This window comes from Genypterus blacodes, unplaced genomic scaffold (genome assembly GCF_046128005.1).
Source record: "Genypterus blacodes isolate CSIRO-AG114 ecotype Tasmania unplaced genomic scaffold, CSIRO-AGI_Gbla_v1 ptg000066l_1, whole genome shotgun sequence".
Lineage (NCBI taxonomy): Eukaryota > Metazoa > Chordata > Actinopteri > Ophidiiformes > Ophidiidae > Genypterus > Genypterus blacodes.
In genome coordinates, this window is record NW_027466878.1 from 283,511 (window position 1) to 303,746 (window position 20,236).

Consider the following 20,236-nt stretch of genomic DNA (forward strand, 5'->3'; position numbering starts at 1 on the left):
ACAGAAACAAAGTTAAAAACCCTTGTTGCTCAATGAACAAACTTTTTGGCATTGCCGCTGATTCAAATTCCCCCATTTTGATCGGTTTGAAGGATTGCTAGCACTGATGATCCCACTGAGAATCAACAATCCCAATGGGATGTTCATGTTGCTCCCTGTCTACCGGATGTTTCCTCCCGCTTCAGCCTGAGTCTGCGGTGTTTCCACCTTTATGTTTTGGCCTAGAACTTTTTTCAAAGTGGAATCAAAGTGGTCTTATCTGTCTATCAAAGGGTGTGTGTGTGTGTGTGTGGGAAACCCAGCCGAGGTCTTTCAGTACAGTTTCGTTACAGATGCACACACATTCACATGCATTCCCAACCTGCTCACACACAACCATACAAGCGCACCCACGTCCACTCTGAACACACAAACACCTCACGGAAACGTCAAAGTTCAACAACCGCCGTGTCCGTTTCTGTCCTCTACACCCAGGAGTCGGGGGAGCCGGTGAACTTGTTGGCCCTGTTGGAAGGCCTCCGCGTGGTGGAGTAGAAATCCACATAGTTGGTGTTGGTTTTGAATTGGAAAGCCTGGCTGGCGTAGCCGTCGGGGGAGGTCGGGTTCAGGTGGACCGGTTCGTCATCATAGTGCTCCTCTGGGTATCCTTGAGGGGACGACAGGTACATTCTGTAGCTGTTGTAGTTCTTCCTGTCAGGCTCGTCGTAGAATGGTTCCGTGTGCTAGAGGAGCAAAAATGTACCGGTTTAGAACTGGGGAGTAAGGAAACCATGGAGACCTGCTGCAGTGGAGATCAGCCATCAGTAAATATGGACAAAATGATTCATGTAGTAAGAATAAAGTCGACTTTTCAGGAGCACACTAATGTAACTCTCTGACCTGAACACATTACTGTTGATCTTTTGAACACAGACAGGGCAAAAACACAAAGGTTGAGAAACCCTATCACAGATTGTTCAGAAATTAGATTAACTGCTCCTTTATTTATTTCCTGGTTCTTTTTCTCACCTGAGACCTTCTCAGATCGTCTCCTGACTGGGAGGAATAAGTCCCGATGAAATACGGGGTTTTCTTCTCAGACCCTGAAGTGAAACCCAGCCATGCAGAGAGAAGATGAGAGGTTACAGTTTGTTTGGAAGCAGGCAGGATAAAGTCTTTAACATCAAACTGTGCGGTGGTCTGACCTGTGTACTGCCGTTTGTGTAAACTGTTGTCTCCGTAATACGTTTCCAGTTGCATAGATGACTGCGCCCTCTGGTAGTTTGAGCTGTGTCGTCTTATCCCCAGCATGGCCGGCGAGGAAGTTGCGCTGCCACCTGGCGACAACAGCATCAGAAAGACATCTTTAGGATCTGTGCCGTACGTACATGACGCCCATCGCAGGTTGAGACCGGATCTCTCACCTGATTGGATGACGGGGGACATCTGCAGTGGACTGGTGGGCAAGGTGGGCTGGGATCTGTACCGGTCTCGCTCCAGCGTGGACACAGGAGTGACGAAGTGGGTGTAGTTCCACCCGTCCTGTGGAGACAAAGCATCAGAATGACTCTTCGGGCGGTGGGGTTAAGACATCATTACCAATGCTGGTGTCTTCTGTGTATCCTGGTGTGTGTGTGTGTGTGTGTGTTGGTGCTGACCTGCTTGTAGAGGCTCCTCAGCTCTCTGTACTGCCACAGTGTGTTCAACACCTGAGCCGCTGCCTTCACAACCTTCATGGAGTACCTGCAGGGTTCACACACATTTATGACTTCATCCACTTTCCACAAAACTTCCAACTTCCAAACCTTAAATAACATCTATGACACACAGACATCATGGGTGGGCTCAGCTGTTCCGTACCCTTTCCCTCGTCCTTTGCTGATGTCCACCAGCTTCTCGATGCCGCCGCTGTCAGCCAGGGCTTTGGCGTTCTCCATGTTGCGGCTGGTGACCTCGTGCAGCGTGCAGCAGACGGACGCCACAGTGTCGTCTGAAAGCACCGACGGACTGCTGCCGGGCAGTCGGTTCACCAGATCCCGCATGGCGTACTTTCCTGCACATCACACACAACACAGGCTTCTTTTAGAACCTAGGTCACCAACAGGCCGACCGCTGTTTTGCTTCAAGAAATGTTGTCTAACTGAACCTGTTTTAGAACCTTAGCACATAAAGATATCTATTTATAAAGATCCTAATGCTTGAATTGCAATATAACTGTTGACCACCAAGAGGCAATATTGTCTTCTGTCTAAACTGTGTCTAATAGAAATGAATGCACAGGCAGCACACTGTGACGTCATGGTTACATCAGCTGTGAAGCTTTGTTCAGCGTGGCTTATTTGCGAGCTCGTCACTTGCACACACACCTATCAGCTCCTTGTTGCGGCTGTCCAGTGCCATGTTGCGCAGAGCCGTGGCCACGGAGCAGACCACGCGATCGTTGTCCATCCTGAGCAGCTCCACCAGGATAGGCAGACCTTTCTCTTTACGCACCGCTGCTCGGATGTAGGCCGAGAACTGAGAAGACACACCACACACCTGCACAGGGCTCAAACGTTTACAAACTGCCATGTTTAACAAGGATCTTTGATTCATTTCTACTTATTTCTCTGCTTATTCTACTTCATGCAATCAAACTTTCCAGACAGGAGTAATTGGAGCAGTTGGACCAACTACAACATTGTTTCAGACAAATTGGTCTCCAGATCCTGCGTCATATGGCGTCTAGCTGCCTAAAGCTAAACTACATAATGTCCTCCGTCCAAAAACACACTTTCCCTTCTGTTCAGCACAAAGTCAGTGCCAGAAAAAAAGACTGAACATCGCTCACATATGAGAAACAAGGGTCGCTAATGCAGCAAAGAATACAAGCTGGCAAAAACAGGAGGCTAAGATATAAAAAGCTGAAAATTAAAATTATGGAGGCGGAAATACTAAACACAGAAAACAAACACATGTTCAAGGGTTAAAAGTTGATTCATTCTGAGTCATTACCTTCCAGTTACCGGCGGAGAGGTTTTGCAGAGACCCAGCGGCGCCCTCCAGTGTGGCCGGGTTGGAGCTTTCGGCCAGCAGGTTGAGGTACGGCTTCACCACCATCGGGTGCCACAGCAGCTCTGCACCCCTCAGGTGCTGGGAGAAGCCCGGGATCGGCCCGATGCCGTCCCACTGGGCACACACACACACACACACACACACACACACACACACACACACACACACACACACACACACACACACACAGACAGAGTATGTGAGCAGGTGTGAGCGCGGTGAGTGTTTTGACCTTCACATGGTTTGGTCCTGTAGGTCAGATGGTGTCCAGGTGAGCACTGCTCCATTTCAACTCTGACGACACCAAACGACAACCAGAAACAGAAAACACGCAGGTCTTTCCCCGACACTGTTCCAGTTTTGTTTAGCGTGAATTTAAATAAACTAAATAATAGGTATAACTTCCTACAATGGCCACTAGATTTGTATGAGCTCCGTAAAACAGCACCACTATGAGGTGAGATGTTTTGAGTTGTGTTGTGCCTGGTGCTCCAGCTGGATGTCCAGAGGAAATGCTCAAGAGGTCAGGCTGTGTTCAGCAACAAGCCTGGTCACGCCCCCTGGTGGGCAATGGCTGCAACAAACTCTCACTCTTTAACTTTATGAAGAAAGGCTTGATTTAAGTCTGAAAGTATTCATCTTCAGACAGTAAAGTAACTTCACCGACGCTACTCATATATTTTGCTCAGCCTCACAAAATCATTTGGATAGGAACAACCAAGATCTGACCCTGAAATCTGCCCAGGTGTCAAATTGGTCTCAGCTTGAAATTTAAACCCGATTAAAACTAACGATAAAACTCAGAGCTCAGTGGGATTGAAAAGCTATGAAGGATTTTAAAAATTAATGTTTAAATTAGGGCCTGGGGTTTTCTCCTCGTTTAAGTTTTCTTTAATCATTAAAGAAAACTAATTGAATACTTTATTGCCACTTCAAATAGTAAATGATGTTGGGAAATGTCAGAGACTCCTTCAGGCTGTGGTTTGCACCTTGTCATCCGGCCACCCGCTCCTCTTCCTGCCACGCCTCCTCTTGCCCCAGCAGAGGTAGTCCAGCTCCTTGGCCGGGGAGGAGAAGCCCAGCAGGGTGTCCAGCTCCTGGTTGCCGAGGAGACGTGACGACGGCATCTCCACCTCCAGCCGGTACGAGAGGTTCCTCAGGGTGCACACGCTGTTCTCCACAATCTGAAGGAGGAGGACATGTCAAGCAGTGAGCCACAGCATGATCATCTGACCTGATGGTGGCCCTCGACTCAGCACAAACAATAGGGATCATCCTCTAAGGACCATGAGTATCTGCTGATCTGCTCATTTTATGACCGTACAGCCATCAGGTATCTTCAGACACTTTGGCCTGCAGGTGAAGCTAAAGGAAAGCTCATGCTGTGTCCAAAATGTAAAGGATCATCCTCTGGGGAGAAGACATATGCTGAGTAAATGTAAGGCCCATTAGATGTTGATATTGCTTAAGTAAAGATGGAGATGTTAGCCTCATGGCCTGCACCAAAACCCTTATGGTGCAGGCCATGATTATGATCCCTGTCCTCTCGGGATCATAATCATCCACACAGTATTTAACATAAACGTGCTCAGGTACTTCAAGCTGTGTGTGTCTGTGTGTATGCACTACCTTGCTGTCATAGTCAGATGTGCTGACGCAGGCTTTGAGGACGTGCAGCAGAGAGTCGACCAGGCCTTCACAGCAACGCAGCTGACTCCTCGCCTCCTCCCCCGCCGAGCTCAGGTTCCTGTCACATACACACACGCACACACACACATTCAATTTCAGACTGAGGGGTGCAATGCAAGGGTTCCCCCACACGGTGGCTTCAAACCTGCCCGGATACAGAAAAGAAGCCAGTTCAATCCTCCAATAGGAACCTTCAGCAGCTGCTAATGGGAAGCGATGCTGAGCAGACTGCACAGCAGCACAGCCATCAACACACACACACGCACACACACACACACACACACCGCTGTCAGTGTCAACGCAGAGAAACACTGGAAGCTTCTGTGTTGGGATGTGATGGGATTACACACACACACACACACTCAAAGTGGCCCTATAGGACACACATGTACATCTCCATTCTCAGAGGTGTTTCATGCTCTTATACAGGATTTATGGGCATTAAGTCTCTGATCATTTACAGTCTTTCCTGCAATTTAAACGGTGTTGGATGATCTGGAATAAAGGGATCTTCCATTACTGAAGCATTCATCAATCTGAGGCCTAATCCAGAGTTTTGGCTTGGAGTAAACATACAGTACAGTCGTCACTTTGCCTTTGTTTGCCTTTTGTACCCCAGTGTGGACAAACGCATGCTTGAGACTCTGCCATTACATTAAATCTCCATTACGGAGCCTCTGGTTGATGGATTACGCAATGGCGATTATGTGCTGGGGTTTAACAAAATCATTTAGACCAAAACAAAACAGACAAACAGCGGCGCGGAGGAGCAATAAATCGAGGACGCATCCTTGCATTTCAAAACCAGAATCGATTAAACGATCTAACGGCGCGCTCTATTTTCATTAAGAGATGATTTATGTGTGTGTGTGTGTGTGTGTGTGTATTTCTGAGTTTGAGAATCAACCTCAGAGGTGCGTCTGATTGGCGGCTCACCTCAGACATCCGGTGGTGTTGCGTAGCAGCAGTGACGACTGGAACTTGACCTTGTGGTTGTCGCGGTGCGGGATGCTGCTCCAGCCCGAGTGCGGGATGATGACGGTGTTGGTCAGCGTGCTCAGGGCGTCGCGGATGATGGTCATCTTCACCGCGTCGCAGGAGGAGAGGTTCCACAGGACGCCTGAGGGCGCGGGGAGCAAGCAAAGAGGGGGACATCAGGGTTTAGGCTTTCAGGTGAAACGCATGAAAACATCAGAAGAAGAAGAAGAAGAAGAGGAAGAAGAAATCCCATTTTGGTTGAAGCCTCCAAAAATGCAGCACACATATTTTTAGCAGGAGTGTAAACACAGCAGGGTGCCAGCATCAATCCACCCATTGAGCCGCGAGCCAATAGAACCTCACCACAAACTGTTTAGCAGAGTGAAGACAAATAAGCTTCAGAGCGAACACTTTGAAGGGAATCTGAGCCGTGCAGCGTCTTCATATATGTCGGTATTAAACTCTGTGTGTGTGTGTGTGTGTGTGTGTTTCCAAATCGCATTATCTTAGCATCTGTCCTGAGGGCTGCGCCGAGATCTGCTCTGTCAACACAGCGAGTCGAGTGTTTAAGCTGCTGCCGCTCTCACCTCCCACAGAACAGCCGCCGAGCTGATTAATACACTGTCAGCCAGCCAGCCAGCCGGTCTGACGCCCAGGCAGCCAGTCAACCAGCGGAGTGGACACACACACACACACACACACAGACGTACCGGTGACCAGCTCCCGGACTTCGTTGTCGGTGGTCTTCCTGAGGAGGCGCAGTAGTGCAGGCACGCCGCCGCAGTTCCTCAGCGCCACCTTGTTGTTGTCGGTGGCTTTGCTGTACACCAGGTTCCTCAGGGCCCCGCAGGCGCTCTTCTGCACCTCGGCCATCTTGTGGTCCAGCAGGTCCACCAGGTGCTGGATGCCTCCCAGGTGGCACACCTGTCAGGCCAGGGACCAATCACAGAGACGCACTGATTTAAAACCATCATGGCGGTCGGTTGATTCATTTAATACACATTTTTAAGATAAAACAAGCAAGTCCTGAATTATTTATGGTGGCAGCGATTTCTGGAATAGAGCAGCAGACGTTCACAATTTTTCCGGTTCTGCGTTCAAAAGCCTTGAACGAAAAAATCATTGGTTTCTAGCAAAACGAGCGGGCGCCACTCCAGACTTTCACAAAAGACTCATTAGAAACTCATCAGCGAACAAACCGAACGGCGCTAACGTGCGAAGGAAGAGCCGCCATTGTGTTGGGAGTTATTTACTGGAAAGGAAGCAGAGCAGAGAGAAAGAGAGGGACAGAGAGAGAGAGAGAGAGAGAGAGAGAGAGAGAGAGAGAGAGGGAGAGAGAGAGAGAGAGAGGGACAGAGAGAGAGAGAGAGAGAGAGAGAGAGAGAGAGAGAGAGAGATTGCAGCACCGCACATTTGGCAGAACATTTCTTAAAGTTTTATTGGAACAGATGGCGCTTTAGCTCAAAGTTTCCCTTCCAAACCGTCTAAGCTGAGCAGAGACGCCCGGTGAATTAACGGCGGTGAGCGATCCTCAAAATCAGCCGTCTCCAACCCACTCCACTGTCCCGTTACTCAGGGTCCCGGGTAACCAGCAGCTCACCTACAGGCCGGAGCCCCAGCTGGACCCGGGCCGGACCGGGCCGGAGACCAGCTGCTCAGAATAGTCAAACATCTCACCTCCACTTTGACCCTGTTGTCGCCGTAACACAGGTGCTGGAGGTAGGCGGCGGCGTTGGCCTGCACGGACGGGAAGTGATGCTGCAGCATGTGGATGACCTCTGGCAGCTCGGGGTCACGCCAAGCAAACTCCCTGAGGGGGGAAACCAACAAATACATCAGCAGGGGGTCATCTCCATCTGATTATGTGTGCGTGTGTGTGTGTGTGTGTGTGTGTACCTGGGGTCTTTGTGAATGCTCTCGATGGATGGGGTGCGAGTGGTCACCTGATCCACCAATCCAGAGTGCCTGTGGGAGAACACGGGCTCACCTGGAACCCCGTACGAGTCTGCGTACAGAGCGGCGGTGCTCAGCCCGTAGCTGCTTCTTTGGTATGGCAGCGTGCCGCAATGGCTTGTGGTCCGAGGGAGGGTCCCCATACCTGAGGCAGATTGAAGGATTTAGTGGCATTACGCGGCGTCTGGTTTGTGTTTACCAGTGTTGGAGCCAAAGCCGTACCTGTGTTTGTCCTGTAGAGGGAGCCCTGGGCGTCGTGGGTGGGGCTGTGGAACAGGGGGCTGTGGAAGGAGCGCTCGTCGAAAACGGGCGTCATATGGCAGTCGGGGGACAGCGCCGCCCTCAGCTCCGGGTCCAGCTGGGCCGAGTGGCCGGCGTAGGAGCTGTGGAGCCCTGCAGGGACCCACAGTGAGCCGCAGTTAGGATTCATACGCTTTTGGCGGCGCAGCAGCAGTTAGGTTTGGCGCGGCCGCAGGCATCGGAATCAAAAAGTCAAACAAGCAGCCGGCAGGTTTGCATCCCTTAATCTCAGATGAGTTCAGAGAGCACTTCACTTATGAAGGAGGCTTAAGGGCAACGAGGGGGCCCAGTGTGAGAGGATCACACTCGCAGCTCCGCCACATAAATTGCACTTGCAGAAGAAGAGACGGAGGAGCGATCTGCTCTCGTCTCTTTTCACGGCCTGTTTGGCGAAACAACTCCAATCCTCTCTCATCTCCAGCGCTGCGGGAGAGCAAGTTAATCTAATTTGGTGGATCTGGAACACATCCAGTGCGTTTACATGCAGTCTAGAGAGGTTTGCCATCACTTGCCAGCTTCCGTTTGACTTTGAACGCACCGCGACTGATCCCTGCTGCCATTTACGGATCATTAATCAATCCCACAAAACAGAGATCAGTCCTCTGCTTAGATCTCTGTTTTGTTTGGGTGTGTAAGCTGCCGGCGCTACAGATCAGTAATCACCTCATCTGTCGTACGTCTATCAAACTCTTACTGTTGCTCATCTCTGTGGTGTAATCTGAGATTACCGTGGATCTGCAGGATGTGAATATGGATTTAGGTGACGTATGAGGCCACTTAGGACGGGAATCGCTCATGGAGTGAATAGGACACGTTCTATTCAGTTCACTGCTTCCTCTACACACACACACACACACACACACACACACCAATCCTACCATCTTCACTTCACAAACACACTTAAACACGTGCTCAAACATGTAAACGTGCACTGGTGATGGCAGAAAGCCTCACAGCACCGTCAGCTGATTGTCTCCGTGGGGGCTTTGAGCACAAACGTCCCTATGTGGGTCAGCAGTGGGAGCAGCTAGCTTAGCCCAGGGACAAAGGCCACCGATCTGTGTCACCGCAGCATCAGCGCCGCTTCTCCAACTTCCTGCTTGTGATAGATGTGACGTTTTAAGTCTTCACAGCCACAAGACTCCAACGCAGACGTTTCAAGTCCGGCGCTGATGTAACCACGTCAACCAGGCGTACAGCAGAGCTCCACCATGCCGGGGTTTCAGATATCAGTGGGATCAGATAACGATATCATGTAACATATAGAACAGAGGCAGCTAGCAGCCACCGCAGGCCGTTTATGTGTGGATATCTGATTTTACAGCACGGTTTCCTGGTTCAAACGTGCAGATCCAAGCAGATCAAGACTGTTTCTGCCCCTGCTGCCCCCCCTGCTGCCCCCCCGCCTCACCAATCCCCCTGAAATAAGCCGGAGATGACGAGGAAGCAGCTGCGGCCGACCTGTCAGGCTGATTTAACGCTCTTTAGCTGCAGACTGTTTGAATGCAACCTTTACATACAGGTAGGTCTGTAGGAAACACACACACACACACACACACACTGGGTTTTGGTGGAGGAGGGGGAGATTGCCTCAGAAGCCTGATCCAGATTGTGGCCTGGTGGGATTTGACCTGGCAGCCTTCCAGGGCTCAGATTGACGTTTCTACCGCCGCTATGTTAGCGATTCAAGAGATGAGAGGCGAGAGGGAAAAGACAGACGGAGAGTTTTACGCATAAGAAGTCTTTGTTTTGATAATAATCCAAAGCATTTATTCAGTAAAAATACAATTTCTGCACAGAGGGACACAGATTAGATTAGACTCTCACTTTAATATCACTGTAAATGTTTGATTTGCTTTATATTTGTGATGATGAACAGACAGGAAGCGTTGAGTTGTGTCTGTGTTCTCTGATCCTGACTCGCCTGTGACGGAGGCTTTGACACTTTCATCTGAATTGTCGCAAAACACATTTCTGTGCTCCTGAGCCACTGTTTGGTATTTAACGAGCCGGACCCCCATTAACCCCTCGGTGTAACCCTTAGTGGACTAACAGCCGCCTCTTAACTGCACCAGGCTCACTTCCTGCTCATTAAGTGGAGTTGGAACGTCAGCTGCTGTTTCATTCAGGCTCTGTCTCTGCTCATTATCTGGATGCAGTAACCCAGAGTCCAGGTAATCATGGGACAGCGGGTGCGTGTGATTGGACAGACTCACCTATAAGGCTGTCAGGGCGGGGCAGGGCGCTCCTCTGGTACAGCCCGTACGGATCAGCGCCGTAAGCCAGCGGCTGGCTCTGCCTGGGCAGGGTGGAGCCGTAGTGCTGCGGCACCGCCGTCATCCCAGAGCGGAGGGGCGACCCCGTCAAGCCCCTCCCCTCGATCAGGGAGAGGGTGGAGCCGAGACGCACGCCGCCTCCTCCGATTCCGCCGCCACCCAGGGGTTGCGTGCCGGGACGCGAGCCATCCGTCGGGGAGGAAGGCGACGGGCAAGACGGCGGCATGGAAGTGCCGGGGAAGATGGCGGCCAGGGGTTTGGGCTCGGAGAGGATGGGCGAGTCGTAGGTGCTGCCCTGGGAGGTCCGCAGGGACATGCGAGAGGGCGAGACGGTGCCGGCCGTGCCGCCGCCCGGGGACTGACTCCTGGAGGGGAGGGAGCACATCCTCCTCAGCACGCGGCTGGAGGCCTGAGGGGGAGGAGTTTACATTCAGTAACATTTAATGAAACTCTAAATCCTTATATGCTGCATGTCGGTGTGATGATCGAGCAGAAAGCATGGAGTTCTTTAAACTACATGCAGGTTTGTGTGGCCTTCAGATAAGCCAAGAATCTGTTACCACGGTGACAAGCATCAATGCCAGGTGTAGCCTATAGCATAAAAAGTCGTTAGCAGATCGTATAGACGCGTTCTCCACTGAAAAAACGGCTTTTTCCTGAATTCCCGGACTTTTCCAGGACGTTTCAGACCACCGTGCTTCATCACGTCTACCACCGGCATCTTCCTCATCTTCTGTCATCTGTCCGAATATTTGGACCTTTGACTAAATTGTAAATTCATCACATTTGGAGCTCTGGGATTAGAAGCTCTTAAGTGAAGCTGTGACGGAATAATTCACCTCACATTTCCCTCCTTATTAACCCTCGACTGGCTGTGGCTCTGCAGCAGCGCCTTAATCCAACGCAGCCTCGGTGGCTCAGTGGAACATTAAGAACCGAGGCACGTGTGCACTGTCAGGCGGGGGGAGAGGAAGAGGAGAGGAGGGGGAGAATAAATCAGGAGAACATTCTAATGCACTGGCTTTTATCTGTCAATTCAGCTTTTACTGTCGCACAAAAAGCCCTCCATTATTTTAGACGGAGATGAAACGAGCCGACAGCGTTCAGAGTTTGAACAGTTTTAAGGTGAGATGGTTCATATTCTTCATCCGTACCTGACCTCTGTTCGTGCAGAGGAAACGTTTGATTGGCAGCGAGAAAATATGGACACGCGGCGGCGGCAGGTGAGGGAGGTGTGAAACTGTCCCTGCCCCAGGATGAGAGCGCGCCTACGTTCCTCCGCTTAGCCAACCAGATGAGACGCGTGGAGAAATCTCGTCAAGCGCAAGAACGATATCCTCCAACCGTCCATATCCATAGGTTCATCCTCTGGGGAGCACGCTTGTTGTTTCGTCCATGTCAAGCTTTTGATATGTGCAGTGAACACTCACGGTCCTCAGAGGATGAACCCCAGGTCCATTTTCAGGTCCAACCTACCTGTCCCGAGGCTTGACCCTCGGCCCGGGGGCTCCTGGACAGCGAGGCCCGGGGCTCCGAGCGCACCACGTTCTGGCCGCTGTAGAAGCTGTCCTGGTAGCCGCTGTCCGAGTACGAGGTCATCTGAGCCGAGTGACCTCCTGAGCCTGAGGAGGAGAACGGACACGCGTGTTAAAAAAAAAAGCCCGGGCACGTGAGCGCCGCTGAGGCTTCACACTCCTCTCACTTTGCCTTCAACTTGTTCAGAGGCTAAGTGAATGTAAATATATACGTGTGGATATCTGCATAAAGCCCTCATGTCTTATCTGGAGCGCTGCCTGTGCTCTACACTGGCCTACTTTCTGCTGTAGGATGAGGAAGAGGAAGAGGAGGCATGTGAGGGATATTTTTAAACCCTCAAACTGAACATAAATCAGAGCGAAGATTCCACACGGCTAACTCAGAATTCCTGGATGGTTTCCACCAAACCGTGATTAACTTTAAACCCGGATTGTAATTCGACAAAGCGTCTGATGGTTTCGGCCCACGAGTTTCTACTTAACAGACCCTCACTGTCATGCAGGGAGACGCGGTCGGGTTCAGGCGGGAAGAGGCCGTCCTCCATCTCCAGGTGACGACCGGAGCGACCAGACGCCTCCATGGCTCCGCCCTGTGACTCTCCACCTGCTGGAGCATCTGCTGGGTAAGACGCATGCGGGCTGTGAGTGACAGATCGATGCCACAGCAAGAAGGAACTCTGTGAAACTGTGCTGATGATGATGATGATGATCTGAGTGATGCTTCATTAAAGGAATCGTACCCGCAGATCTCCACGCAAACGACTTCTCCGAGGAGCTTCGGCGGGAGAGAGGAGGAAGAGGAGCAGACAGGGGAGACAGGTAAATCAAATCAGCGGTGCGGTCTAACACTTTCATCATTTAATCATTGCAGGAAGGAGGCGCGGAACGTGTGGAGGACAGGTGTCAATGCAGACGTGAAAGAGAAAAAGAAGGCACTTCAGAATCTACCTGCTGCTGTCCCCGCCTGGCGACTCGGCTCCCAGCATGCACCTCTCCAGCTGGCTGGCCACGATCTGCCGCTCCTCCTCCAGCTCGCGAGTCAGCCGCTCGAACTGGAGCTCCTACAGACACACACACATCCACAGCTGAACAGAGCTGCACACACTAGATCTTTGCTTCGGTTCAATCAAACCTTCATTTCTATTATTCTGTGTGCATAATGTGGCCGCAGAAGAGTTGGAACGCATCTGAACGAAGGCATTTGCATATATGTATGTAGCACAGACAGGGGGGACCTGAGGCTCCGGTTTGCCTCGTTCCCCTCTCCCTGACCCCCGAGTGGCGCTCTGGGCTTTCACGCTGGTTTACCGTGGGATCTGATTGATGATCCCTCTGAATAACGCTTCCCTCATCAAAGTGCAGCTGTTTATTACCGGGGGGGGGGAAGCGGAGAGCAAAGCCGCGTAAGCACAACTGAAGGGGAGCGGGAGCGGCGGCGAGGGGCTGCTGAGGTGTAAACGAGGGTCCCGCTCCACTTGAGCCGCTCTACAAACCAAATGCCAAGTGGCTTCATATCCAGACTGCATATCAACCAGGCAATTTGTGTCTTGTGTTTACTTAATGAGGAAGAATGAATCGTTTGGACCAGGAAAGGAAAACCAGGAGCAGATTTCAGATCCACTTCACACAGGTGGATCGGGCTTCATGGCTGTGTTCCTCCCTGAGATGCTTCAAAAGGGCAAACTCAAGAGTGTGTGCTTGTTTGATCAGGAGTGTGTTGGAGTGAAGATGGTGAGAAGTACATTGTGTTATATAAGTGTAGGTGTGTGTAGTGTAGGTGCCGCTGGAACGGATTCAACAGCTCCACTGAACAGCCTAATGATGCAATTAAGGCGGCGAGCGTCTCCACCTCCGTGTCCCCGTGTCTGGAACACGCCGGCTTGTTGTTATTTATGATGGAAGAAGTCGAGCCACAAATTACCAACTGTGAACGCGTCATCCAAGTCTAACTCCTAGAACGGATCCACTCACAACGTCAACAACGCCACTTCAGATGAGATACAGCACGACTTTTGAAGAATAAGCCCCGCCCACTCAACTTGTAGGCGATTGCAGCAAAAACAGCGAGGAATATCAGAAAAACTTTGGCTTCTTAATAATGCAAAGAATCTCCTGTCTGTCTTCTTCTGTCTGTGTGACAAAGTAATGACATCACAAACCCCCTCGGGAAGGAAATGGACGCTCACAGCTTCACGGACGCATGAGTGGGAGTTTGAATGCTAATCAGACGCCGCTTGTCACCCGTCCTCTGGTGCGTTCGCCATCTTGTTGACAGCTGCAAAAGCCGCATTTCCTACACGGCGTCTTTACCTCGGCGCTGACTGTGAGCGGCGCTCGCAATCCCCTCACATCTATCAAAGAGGAGAGCGCTCACGTCCCTTTGCAGAAAGCTGTTTCGTATGTGGGTCAGCGGCGGCGTGGGCCAATGGCGCCTCGACAGACTTACGTAGCAGATGGCGCGGGAGGATTTGTTTAGTCGACTCATGGTGTTGGTTGTTTGATCGCGTGTCTGATCCGGAGAGGAAGACGAGCGGATTTCAGAGGAGGGATAAATTCACGGGAAGCGTTCTGCGTGACAAGACGGCTTGATACGTTAGAGACAGGCGGCGGTATGTAACGCTTTACCTCAGGCTGGCGAGGAAGACACTTTAACGATCCCCTGGAGGAAACGGCGAGCACACCCATCATTTTCCACTGCCGGCCAGTGTTGATTTTTCGGCGGCAATTATCCGGAGTTAATTGAGGAATTGATCGTTCGCTCGCCGCCAAAACTGCGTCCCGCCGTTTAAAGCAGCTGTGTAGGTTCTTCATCATGCCGCCGTCTTATCCAGCTTACAGAAAAGGAGGATTTCTCACTGCGTCTGACATTTTTCTCCAGTGTAATCCAGCTCAGTTTGATCTAAACAGCTGAGAGATAAGAGAATTCCTTCAGTTGGAGTCGATCTGCACCCTTGGTTGACCTCTTAGAGGCGTACGCTGGGATACAGTGGAGCAAAATTTTGCCGCTCGATCTGGAAATGAGACAAAAATCACCTGACAACACATCGTTCTGGCCCCGGAGTATCGCTGACACGAGGATGTAAGGATGTAGTTATAAGTTTAGTCATAGATTATTGTGTTAAACGCTGATTAAAAGGGAGGCGCGGAGATAAACAGCAACAAAATGCAATCACGTACAGGCAGGATGTGCAGATTAGTCACGCGTGGAGGTGAGATAAACCTCCTGAGGGGCTCGTGAAGACGTCTCATCTCCAAACAACAACAGCAGAAGATCCAAATTAGACAACAAACAATGACATCAAGCATCCAGAGGGAATTATGTTTGGGAAAATGGGAAAGCAGAGGGTGAAGGGAGGCGTGATGCAGCGGGGCGGGAGATGTGGCGGGACAGGGGCGAGGACGAGGACGAGGACGGGGGACAACACTCAGCCCCCTGTTCCAGCCTGGCCCTTGTTACGGCAGAGCCCCCCCAGGGACAAAGAAGAAGAAGAAGAAGAAGAAGCACACTGGTGTCCTGTCGTGTCACTTCACCCCTGCGTGTCTGACGCCAGGCCAGGCGGTGCCAGGCGGCGTCTCGTCATACCAGCTGGGGGATTCGCCACGGTCTTATTGTCACAAAGTGTTCTCTCTCTCTCTCTCTCTCTCTCTCTGTCTCTCTCTCTCTCTCTCTCTCTCTCTCTCTCTGTCTCTCTCTCTTTCTCTCTCCCTCTCTCTCTCTGTCTCTCTCTCTCTCTCTCTCTCTCTCTCTCTCTCTCTCTCTCTCTCTCTCTCTTATCCTGTGGGCACCGAGCCTCTGCAGCCGCCTTGTTCTCGCCTCGCCGCATGCCAGGCGTGTCAAATCGTGGCCCGGGTTTATCTAGACAGCATCTGAGATGTCCGTGAATCGCTCGACCCTTAGTCCCTCGCTCCCTCGCTCCCTCGTTCTACTCTCTGTCCTAAAGGGAGAAGCCACACTTTCAACACTTCCTGGTCTACATTTCTAGGCCCCTCTCTCTTCCTCTCTTCCGTCGCTGCCATTCAAGTTGAAGAGGGAAGTAAATCCATGGATGATAAAAGCAGAGACGCCTTTCCTACGCCCACAGCGAGCTCGGCGGGGGCCAGAATGCGATGCATCTGCTGCTCTCTCCACCTACACTCCTAACCTACCAATGAATCCAAATCCCTCTCAGTCTCTTTGCGAGCCAAGATGTCTGCTTTTCCACGGGAGGCAACAAGTAGGAGATCGGCGAGGGACACCTATGAGATATCTTACAGACCGAGGCGGAAGCTCAGGGCGGCACGTTTAGGTCAGCCAAGGAGTAAATAACTCCAAGGCGTGCAGTAGAAGCAGAAACCAGGCAGACGGCAACAACAAACCCAAGAAATCGCAATGTAAAGCAGATCAAGAAGCTGTGCAGATGTCAAACAGAGGCGGGCGGCGACATCACTGGGTTTGAGTTGGGTTTTAAGCCTGCTGATTCAGATTGTGAGACCCCCTGCGGCTCATCCAGGGAAGGGGAGGGGGGGGGGGGGGGGGGGGGGGGTGCTGGAGGATGTCAATCAACCACATAGAAATCAGCCATTTGGTAAATTCACTTTCCGACGACAAAATTGCCAAAATGAACACAAGCGAGGAGAGAGAGCTGTTTTTGGTTTATCAAAGCTCGCTCTCTCCCCCTCTCCCTCTCTCTCTCTCTCCCCCTCTCCCTCTCTCTCTCTCTCCCTCTCCCTCTCCTTCCCTCTCTCCTTCGTCCTGGGAATGCTTTTTCTGCTGAGCGTGCGTGTTCTTGTTCAGTAGCAGCAGCAGCAGCACCGCCGTGCGTCACCGTCGCTCAGTTGGAGACGCTGCTCAACTTTTGCAGTCTAGATCCCCCCCACCCCTGTCTCCACCACCCATGATGGAGTAGAAACGTGCCCCCCCCCTCACACACACACACACACACCCCTCACACACACAACAACACGTGCAAAAATGTCATAACAAAACCATCTGTTGAGGGAATTAATCGCTTCCCTACAGGAATTAACAAATCAACATTTGCTTGCCATATTCCAGCAAAATTGGAGGAGCGCTTGTTATTTTGGAGGTTTTCTCCGCTCTAACGCGTGGGTTTCGCCTTATCAGCTCACATTTCTGCAGCTTTAGAGCTCGATGGGGCGGAAATACATCAGGATTTGATTGCAGGAGACGAGACGCTGCCTTCACTTTCATTTTGGTGCAAGCTACTTAACCTGCAATTAATCAATGTCACAGTGTTTGCTGGAGAGATGAGGAAAGCATAACTGTGCACTCGCTTCTGTAGGCTGCCACGTTCTTAAGCTCTGCCCCCTCCTCCCCTCTTGCGTCTATCACCTCCCCGACTTCCATTGGCTAAATGAGGGCAAAGTGAAAAGAGACCAAGGCCCAAACTCCTAACGAGTCCTTTGCTAGCACCTAGCACCTTTTCATTTGACATGTGTGTGTAGAAACTGCAGGTCCTCCTCCAGCTGCAGCAGCAAAGGTTCCTACATTTCCTCCCGCCAGTACAGATGAAGGGACTCGAGCGTATCAGCGGGGCAGCTGCACGACACGGCGGCTCGGGTTTGAAGCGGCGCCATAAACTGCAGGCCGTCAGATGTTCCTCATCCCGGATTCAGATAGAGTATCAAACCCTGCGTATCGATAAAGGCGGCATCAATCACTCCTGCGGCACCGAACGCTTTCATCAGGCGAGAGGCGGACGGCTTAATGCAGCATAAAATGGGTTTAGCGTGAAATTTGCCCTTTGTGTAAAAGCAACAAATACATTCACAGCACGCCGCTCCTGCAGGAAAAAAGATGTAGCGGGAACGAATTTGGTCGTTCCGGTGGATTTGAGGCCTTCAGTGAGCCGCAGGGCCGACAGACGGATCAAACCCAGGTCCACCTTTCTCTCAAACTTTGCCAAGGTGACTCCGCCGCCTGTATACGTCAATTAGCAGCACAGAAACTTCATAGATTCTTCTTTTGTTGGACGGCGCCAGACTCTTTTAAATAGCGCTGTGCCTGAATTCACAGTGCGAACACACACACGCACACACACACCAGAGGGGGGGGATTTAGAACGTGGCCACCATCCAGGCCGTAATTAAAGCAGAGCAGGCGGGGAGCAGGGAACAGACTCCCGAGAGAAGAGGAGAGGAGAGAGGAAGAATGAAAGTATCAGCATCAGGGAGAGAAAGACGAGGCAGAGACGCGCCGCAGCCAGACGCGAGTATCCGCGTCACCTAGGTGATCGATCAGCACGAGTGTGTGGAGGAACATTAAATTAAGTCACGCAGGTGTGTAAACGTGACATCTTTCATCTGAGGACAAAAGCTGCAAAGACGGGGAGATTAGAGGACACGTCAGACTGAGTGTGACACAAATGGACCGTTTCTACAACCTGGGAGTCGACTGCTCCCCTGCAAAGAGAGGCTTTCTTTGGGTTTGCTTGTTTACGATTCATCCAGGAAACCTCTGCCTCATCTCCCATGCAGGGACGGAGATTATGAATTCACCTACAGTCCAGATATCCCTAAACATCAAAACAACAAATATGACGACGGCAGATAAGAGTGGAGAGGCTGGAGGTGTGAGGAGATGAGTGAATGAGAGAGTGTGTGTGTGTGTGTGTGTGTGTGTGTGTGTGTGTGTGTGTGTGTGTGTGTGAGAGAGAGTGTGTGTGTGTGTGTGTGTGTGAGAGTGTGTTGACTGCCCCCAAACTTCCTACCTGCTCTTTGACGGACGCCAGGAGCGTGGTGGTGGTGGTGGCGGCCCTGCAGCCGCCGTTGTCCGCCTGAAGGCCGTGACCGCTGGGCCCCTCTCTGACCGCCATGGGCCCATCCCCCTCCACGTCTCCCCCCACCTCCATCTTCACCTCCTCTTCCTCCTCCTCCTCCTCACTCCTGGTCCAGAGCCGGCCGGGCTGCTGAGGCGCCCTCACTGACCCTGCAAGGGAAAGACTACAAGCCGGTCAGGATGTGAACAAACCTGCTGTCACACTCCTGCTGGTGCTGGCGGCCCAGTTTACGGAGGCGGTGTTGTCTTTTGTCATCGCTAAAACGTTCCTGCAGGGAGCGAGTGATGAACACACACTGAGCTTATACACACTGGTGTTGTTGTGTAAAGGGTCTCTAATATTCCCTCAGGGACAAATATGGTGCCTGTGCTGCTCACTACACGACATTTATTGTGACCTTTACTGTTCCTATAATATTCCTGTAACATCCCTATGGAGACTTAGAGAGTGATGGAGGCGTTTAAGCTCCTACACTACAGCATCGCTACATTCCTACAGTGACACAGGATGAGGCTCAATAAGGCTTCATCATCTCCTCTTCTATCATTTCACAACACTTCCCTTTCAAATGTACAACACCATGCACTAGTTTTACCTTACGGGTTGCAGATGTGCATTACGCATCTGCAGGTGCACGCATGCACGCTGCACGCCAGGCTTTTACCAGCGGCTCACGTCCATATTTGTCATATTCTATCATATGTTGCGCCTTCATCTCCGCGGATCAGTCATGACGCGCAGCCGCTTATGTCAAAGCCCCGCACATCGATCACTCAGCGGCCAAGGACGGAGGTCACACCGACTCACCGGCGCGGACACCGAGCCTCCCTTCCCTCTCTAGCCCGCCCGCCTGCTGCACAAGAGCCGAGCGGAGCCTAGTCGAGCCCGGACGCTCCGCCACCGCCGCTGCCAGCGCGACTCACCGGCCAGATGTTGCCGTTCAGACGCAGGCCACAGCTGGGCTCGATCCGTCCGGTTACGCGTCCATCCTCCTCCCGCACACGGCCGCGGCAGCTACATTGTCCACGCGCGGGCACGACAGGCAAACAAAACAAACCACCGAGCAGTCCGCGCACGTCTGCACACACACACTCTCTCCGTGCAGCGCTGTGCGTGTGTTGTTGCGTGGTTCTAACGCGTTCGTCCACCCGTAGCGTCCGCGCGGCAACCAGCAAAACCCGCCCACCAACCCGCCCAGCCGCTGCTGCCGATCAGCGGCGTGACGTCACCATGCGGCTATGGATTATTTTCCAATCGCCGGGATCGATAGGAAAGGGGGGGGGGGGGGGGGGGGGCACCGCTGCAGAAGAAGAAGCAGAGCAGGAAGACATGCAGCTTGCAGCGCGGAAAACAGCTGGAGGGGAACGATGCAGCCTGCAGTGAGAGAGAGAGAGAGAGAGAGAGAGAGAGAGAGAGAGAGAGAGAGAGAGAGAGTGTGTGTGTGTGTGTGTGTGTGTGTGTGTGTGTGTGTGTGTGTGTGTGTGTGTGTGTGTGTGTGTGTGTGTGCGCGTGTGCGTGTGTGTGAGATCATTGCTTCATTGAGATGCGACTCCAAAATTCCATTTTCACAACAAAACTTTTAAGTTTAGGCAACTGAAAAAATGGTAGTTGTCATGTTTAAAGTGTTATAAGTTTATGGGGATCTCTAACAATTTGAATATGACATTTCATCTTATTCTGCAAAGCCTACCGC

At 51.7% G+C, this 20,236-nt stretch overlaps 1 protein-coding gene across 1 annotated transcript; it reads right to left on the minus strand.

Annotated features, from left to right (window-relative positions):
- Nucleotides 1-464: 464 nt before the first annotated feature.
- LOC143004387 (plakophilin-4-like) lies at nucleotides 465-18,615 on the minus strand. Its single transcript, XM_076155220.1, has 21 exons — nucleotides 18,475-18,615; nucleotides 12,713-12,825; nucleotides 12,505-12,539; nucleotides 12,252-12,380; nucleotides 11,706-11,851; nucleotides 10,170-10,638; nucleotides 7,876-8,046; nucleotides 7,597-7,798; nucleotides 7,378-7,510; nucleotides 6,411-6,624; nucleotides 5,659-5,842; nucleotides 4,663-4,780; nucleotides 4,023-4,217; nucleotides 2,974-3,147; nucleotides 2,346-2,496; nucleotides 1,840-2,032; nucleotides 1,638-1,722; nucleotides 1,404-1,521; nucleotides 1,185-1,316; nucleotides 1,009-1,082; nucleotides 465-722 (listed from the first exon to the last, which is right to left on the minus strand). The coding sequence occupies exons 1-21, from the start codon at nucleotides 18,613-18,615 to the stop codon at nucleotides 465-467; spliced, it is 3,435 nt and encodes a 1,144-aa protein (XP_076011335.1).
- Between the last annotated feature and the right edge of the window lie 1,621 nt (nucleotides 18,616-20,236).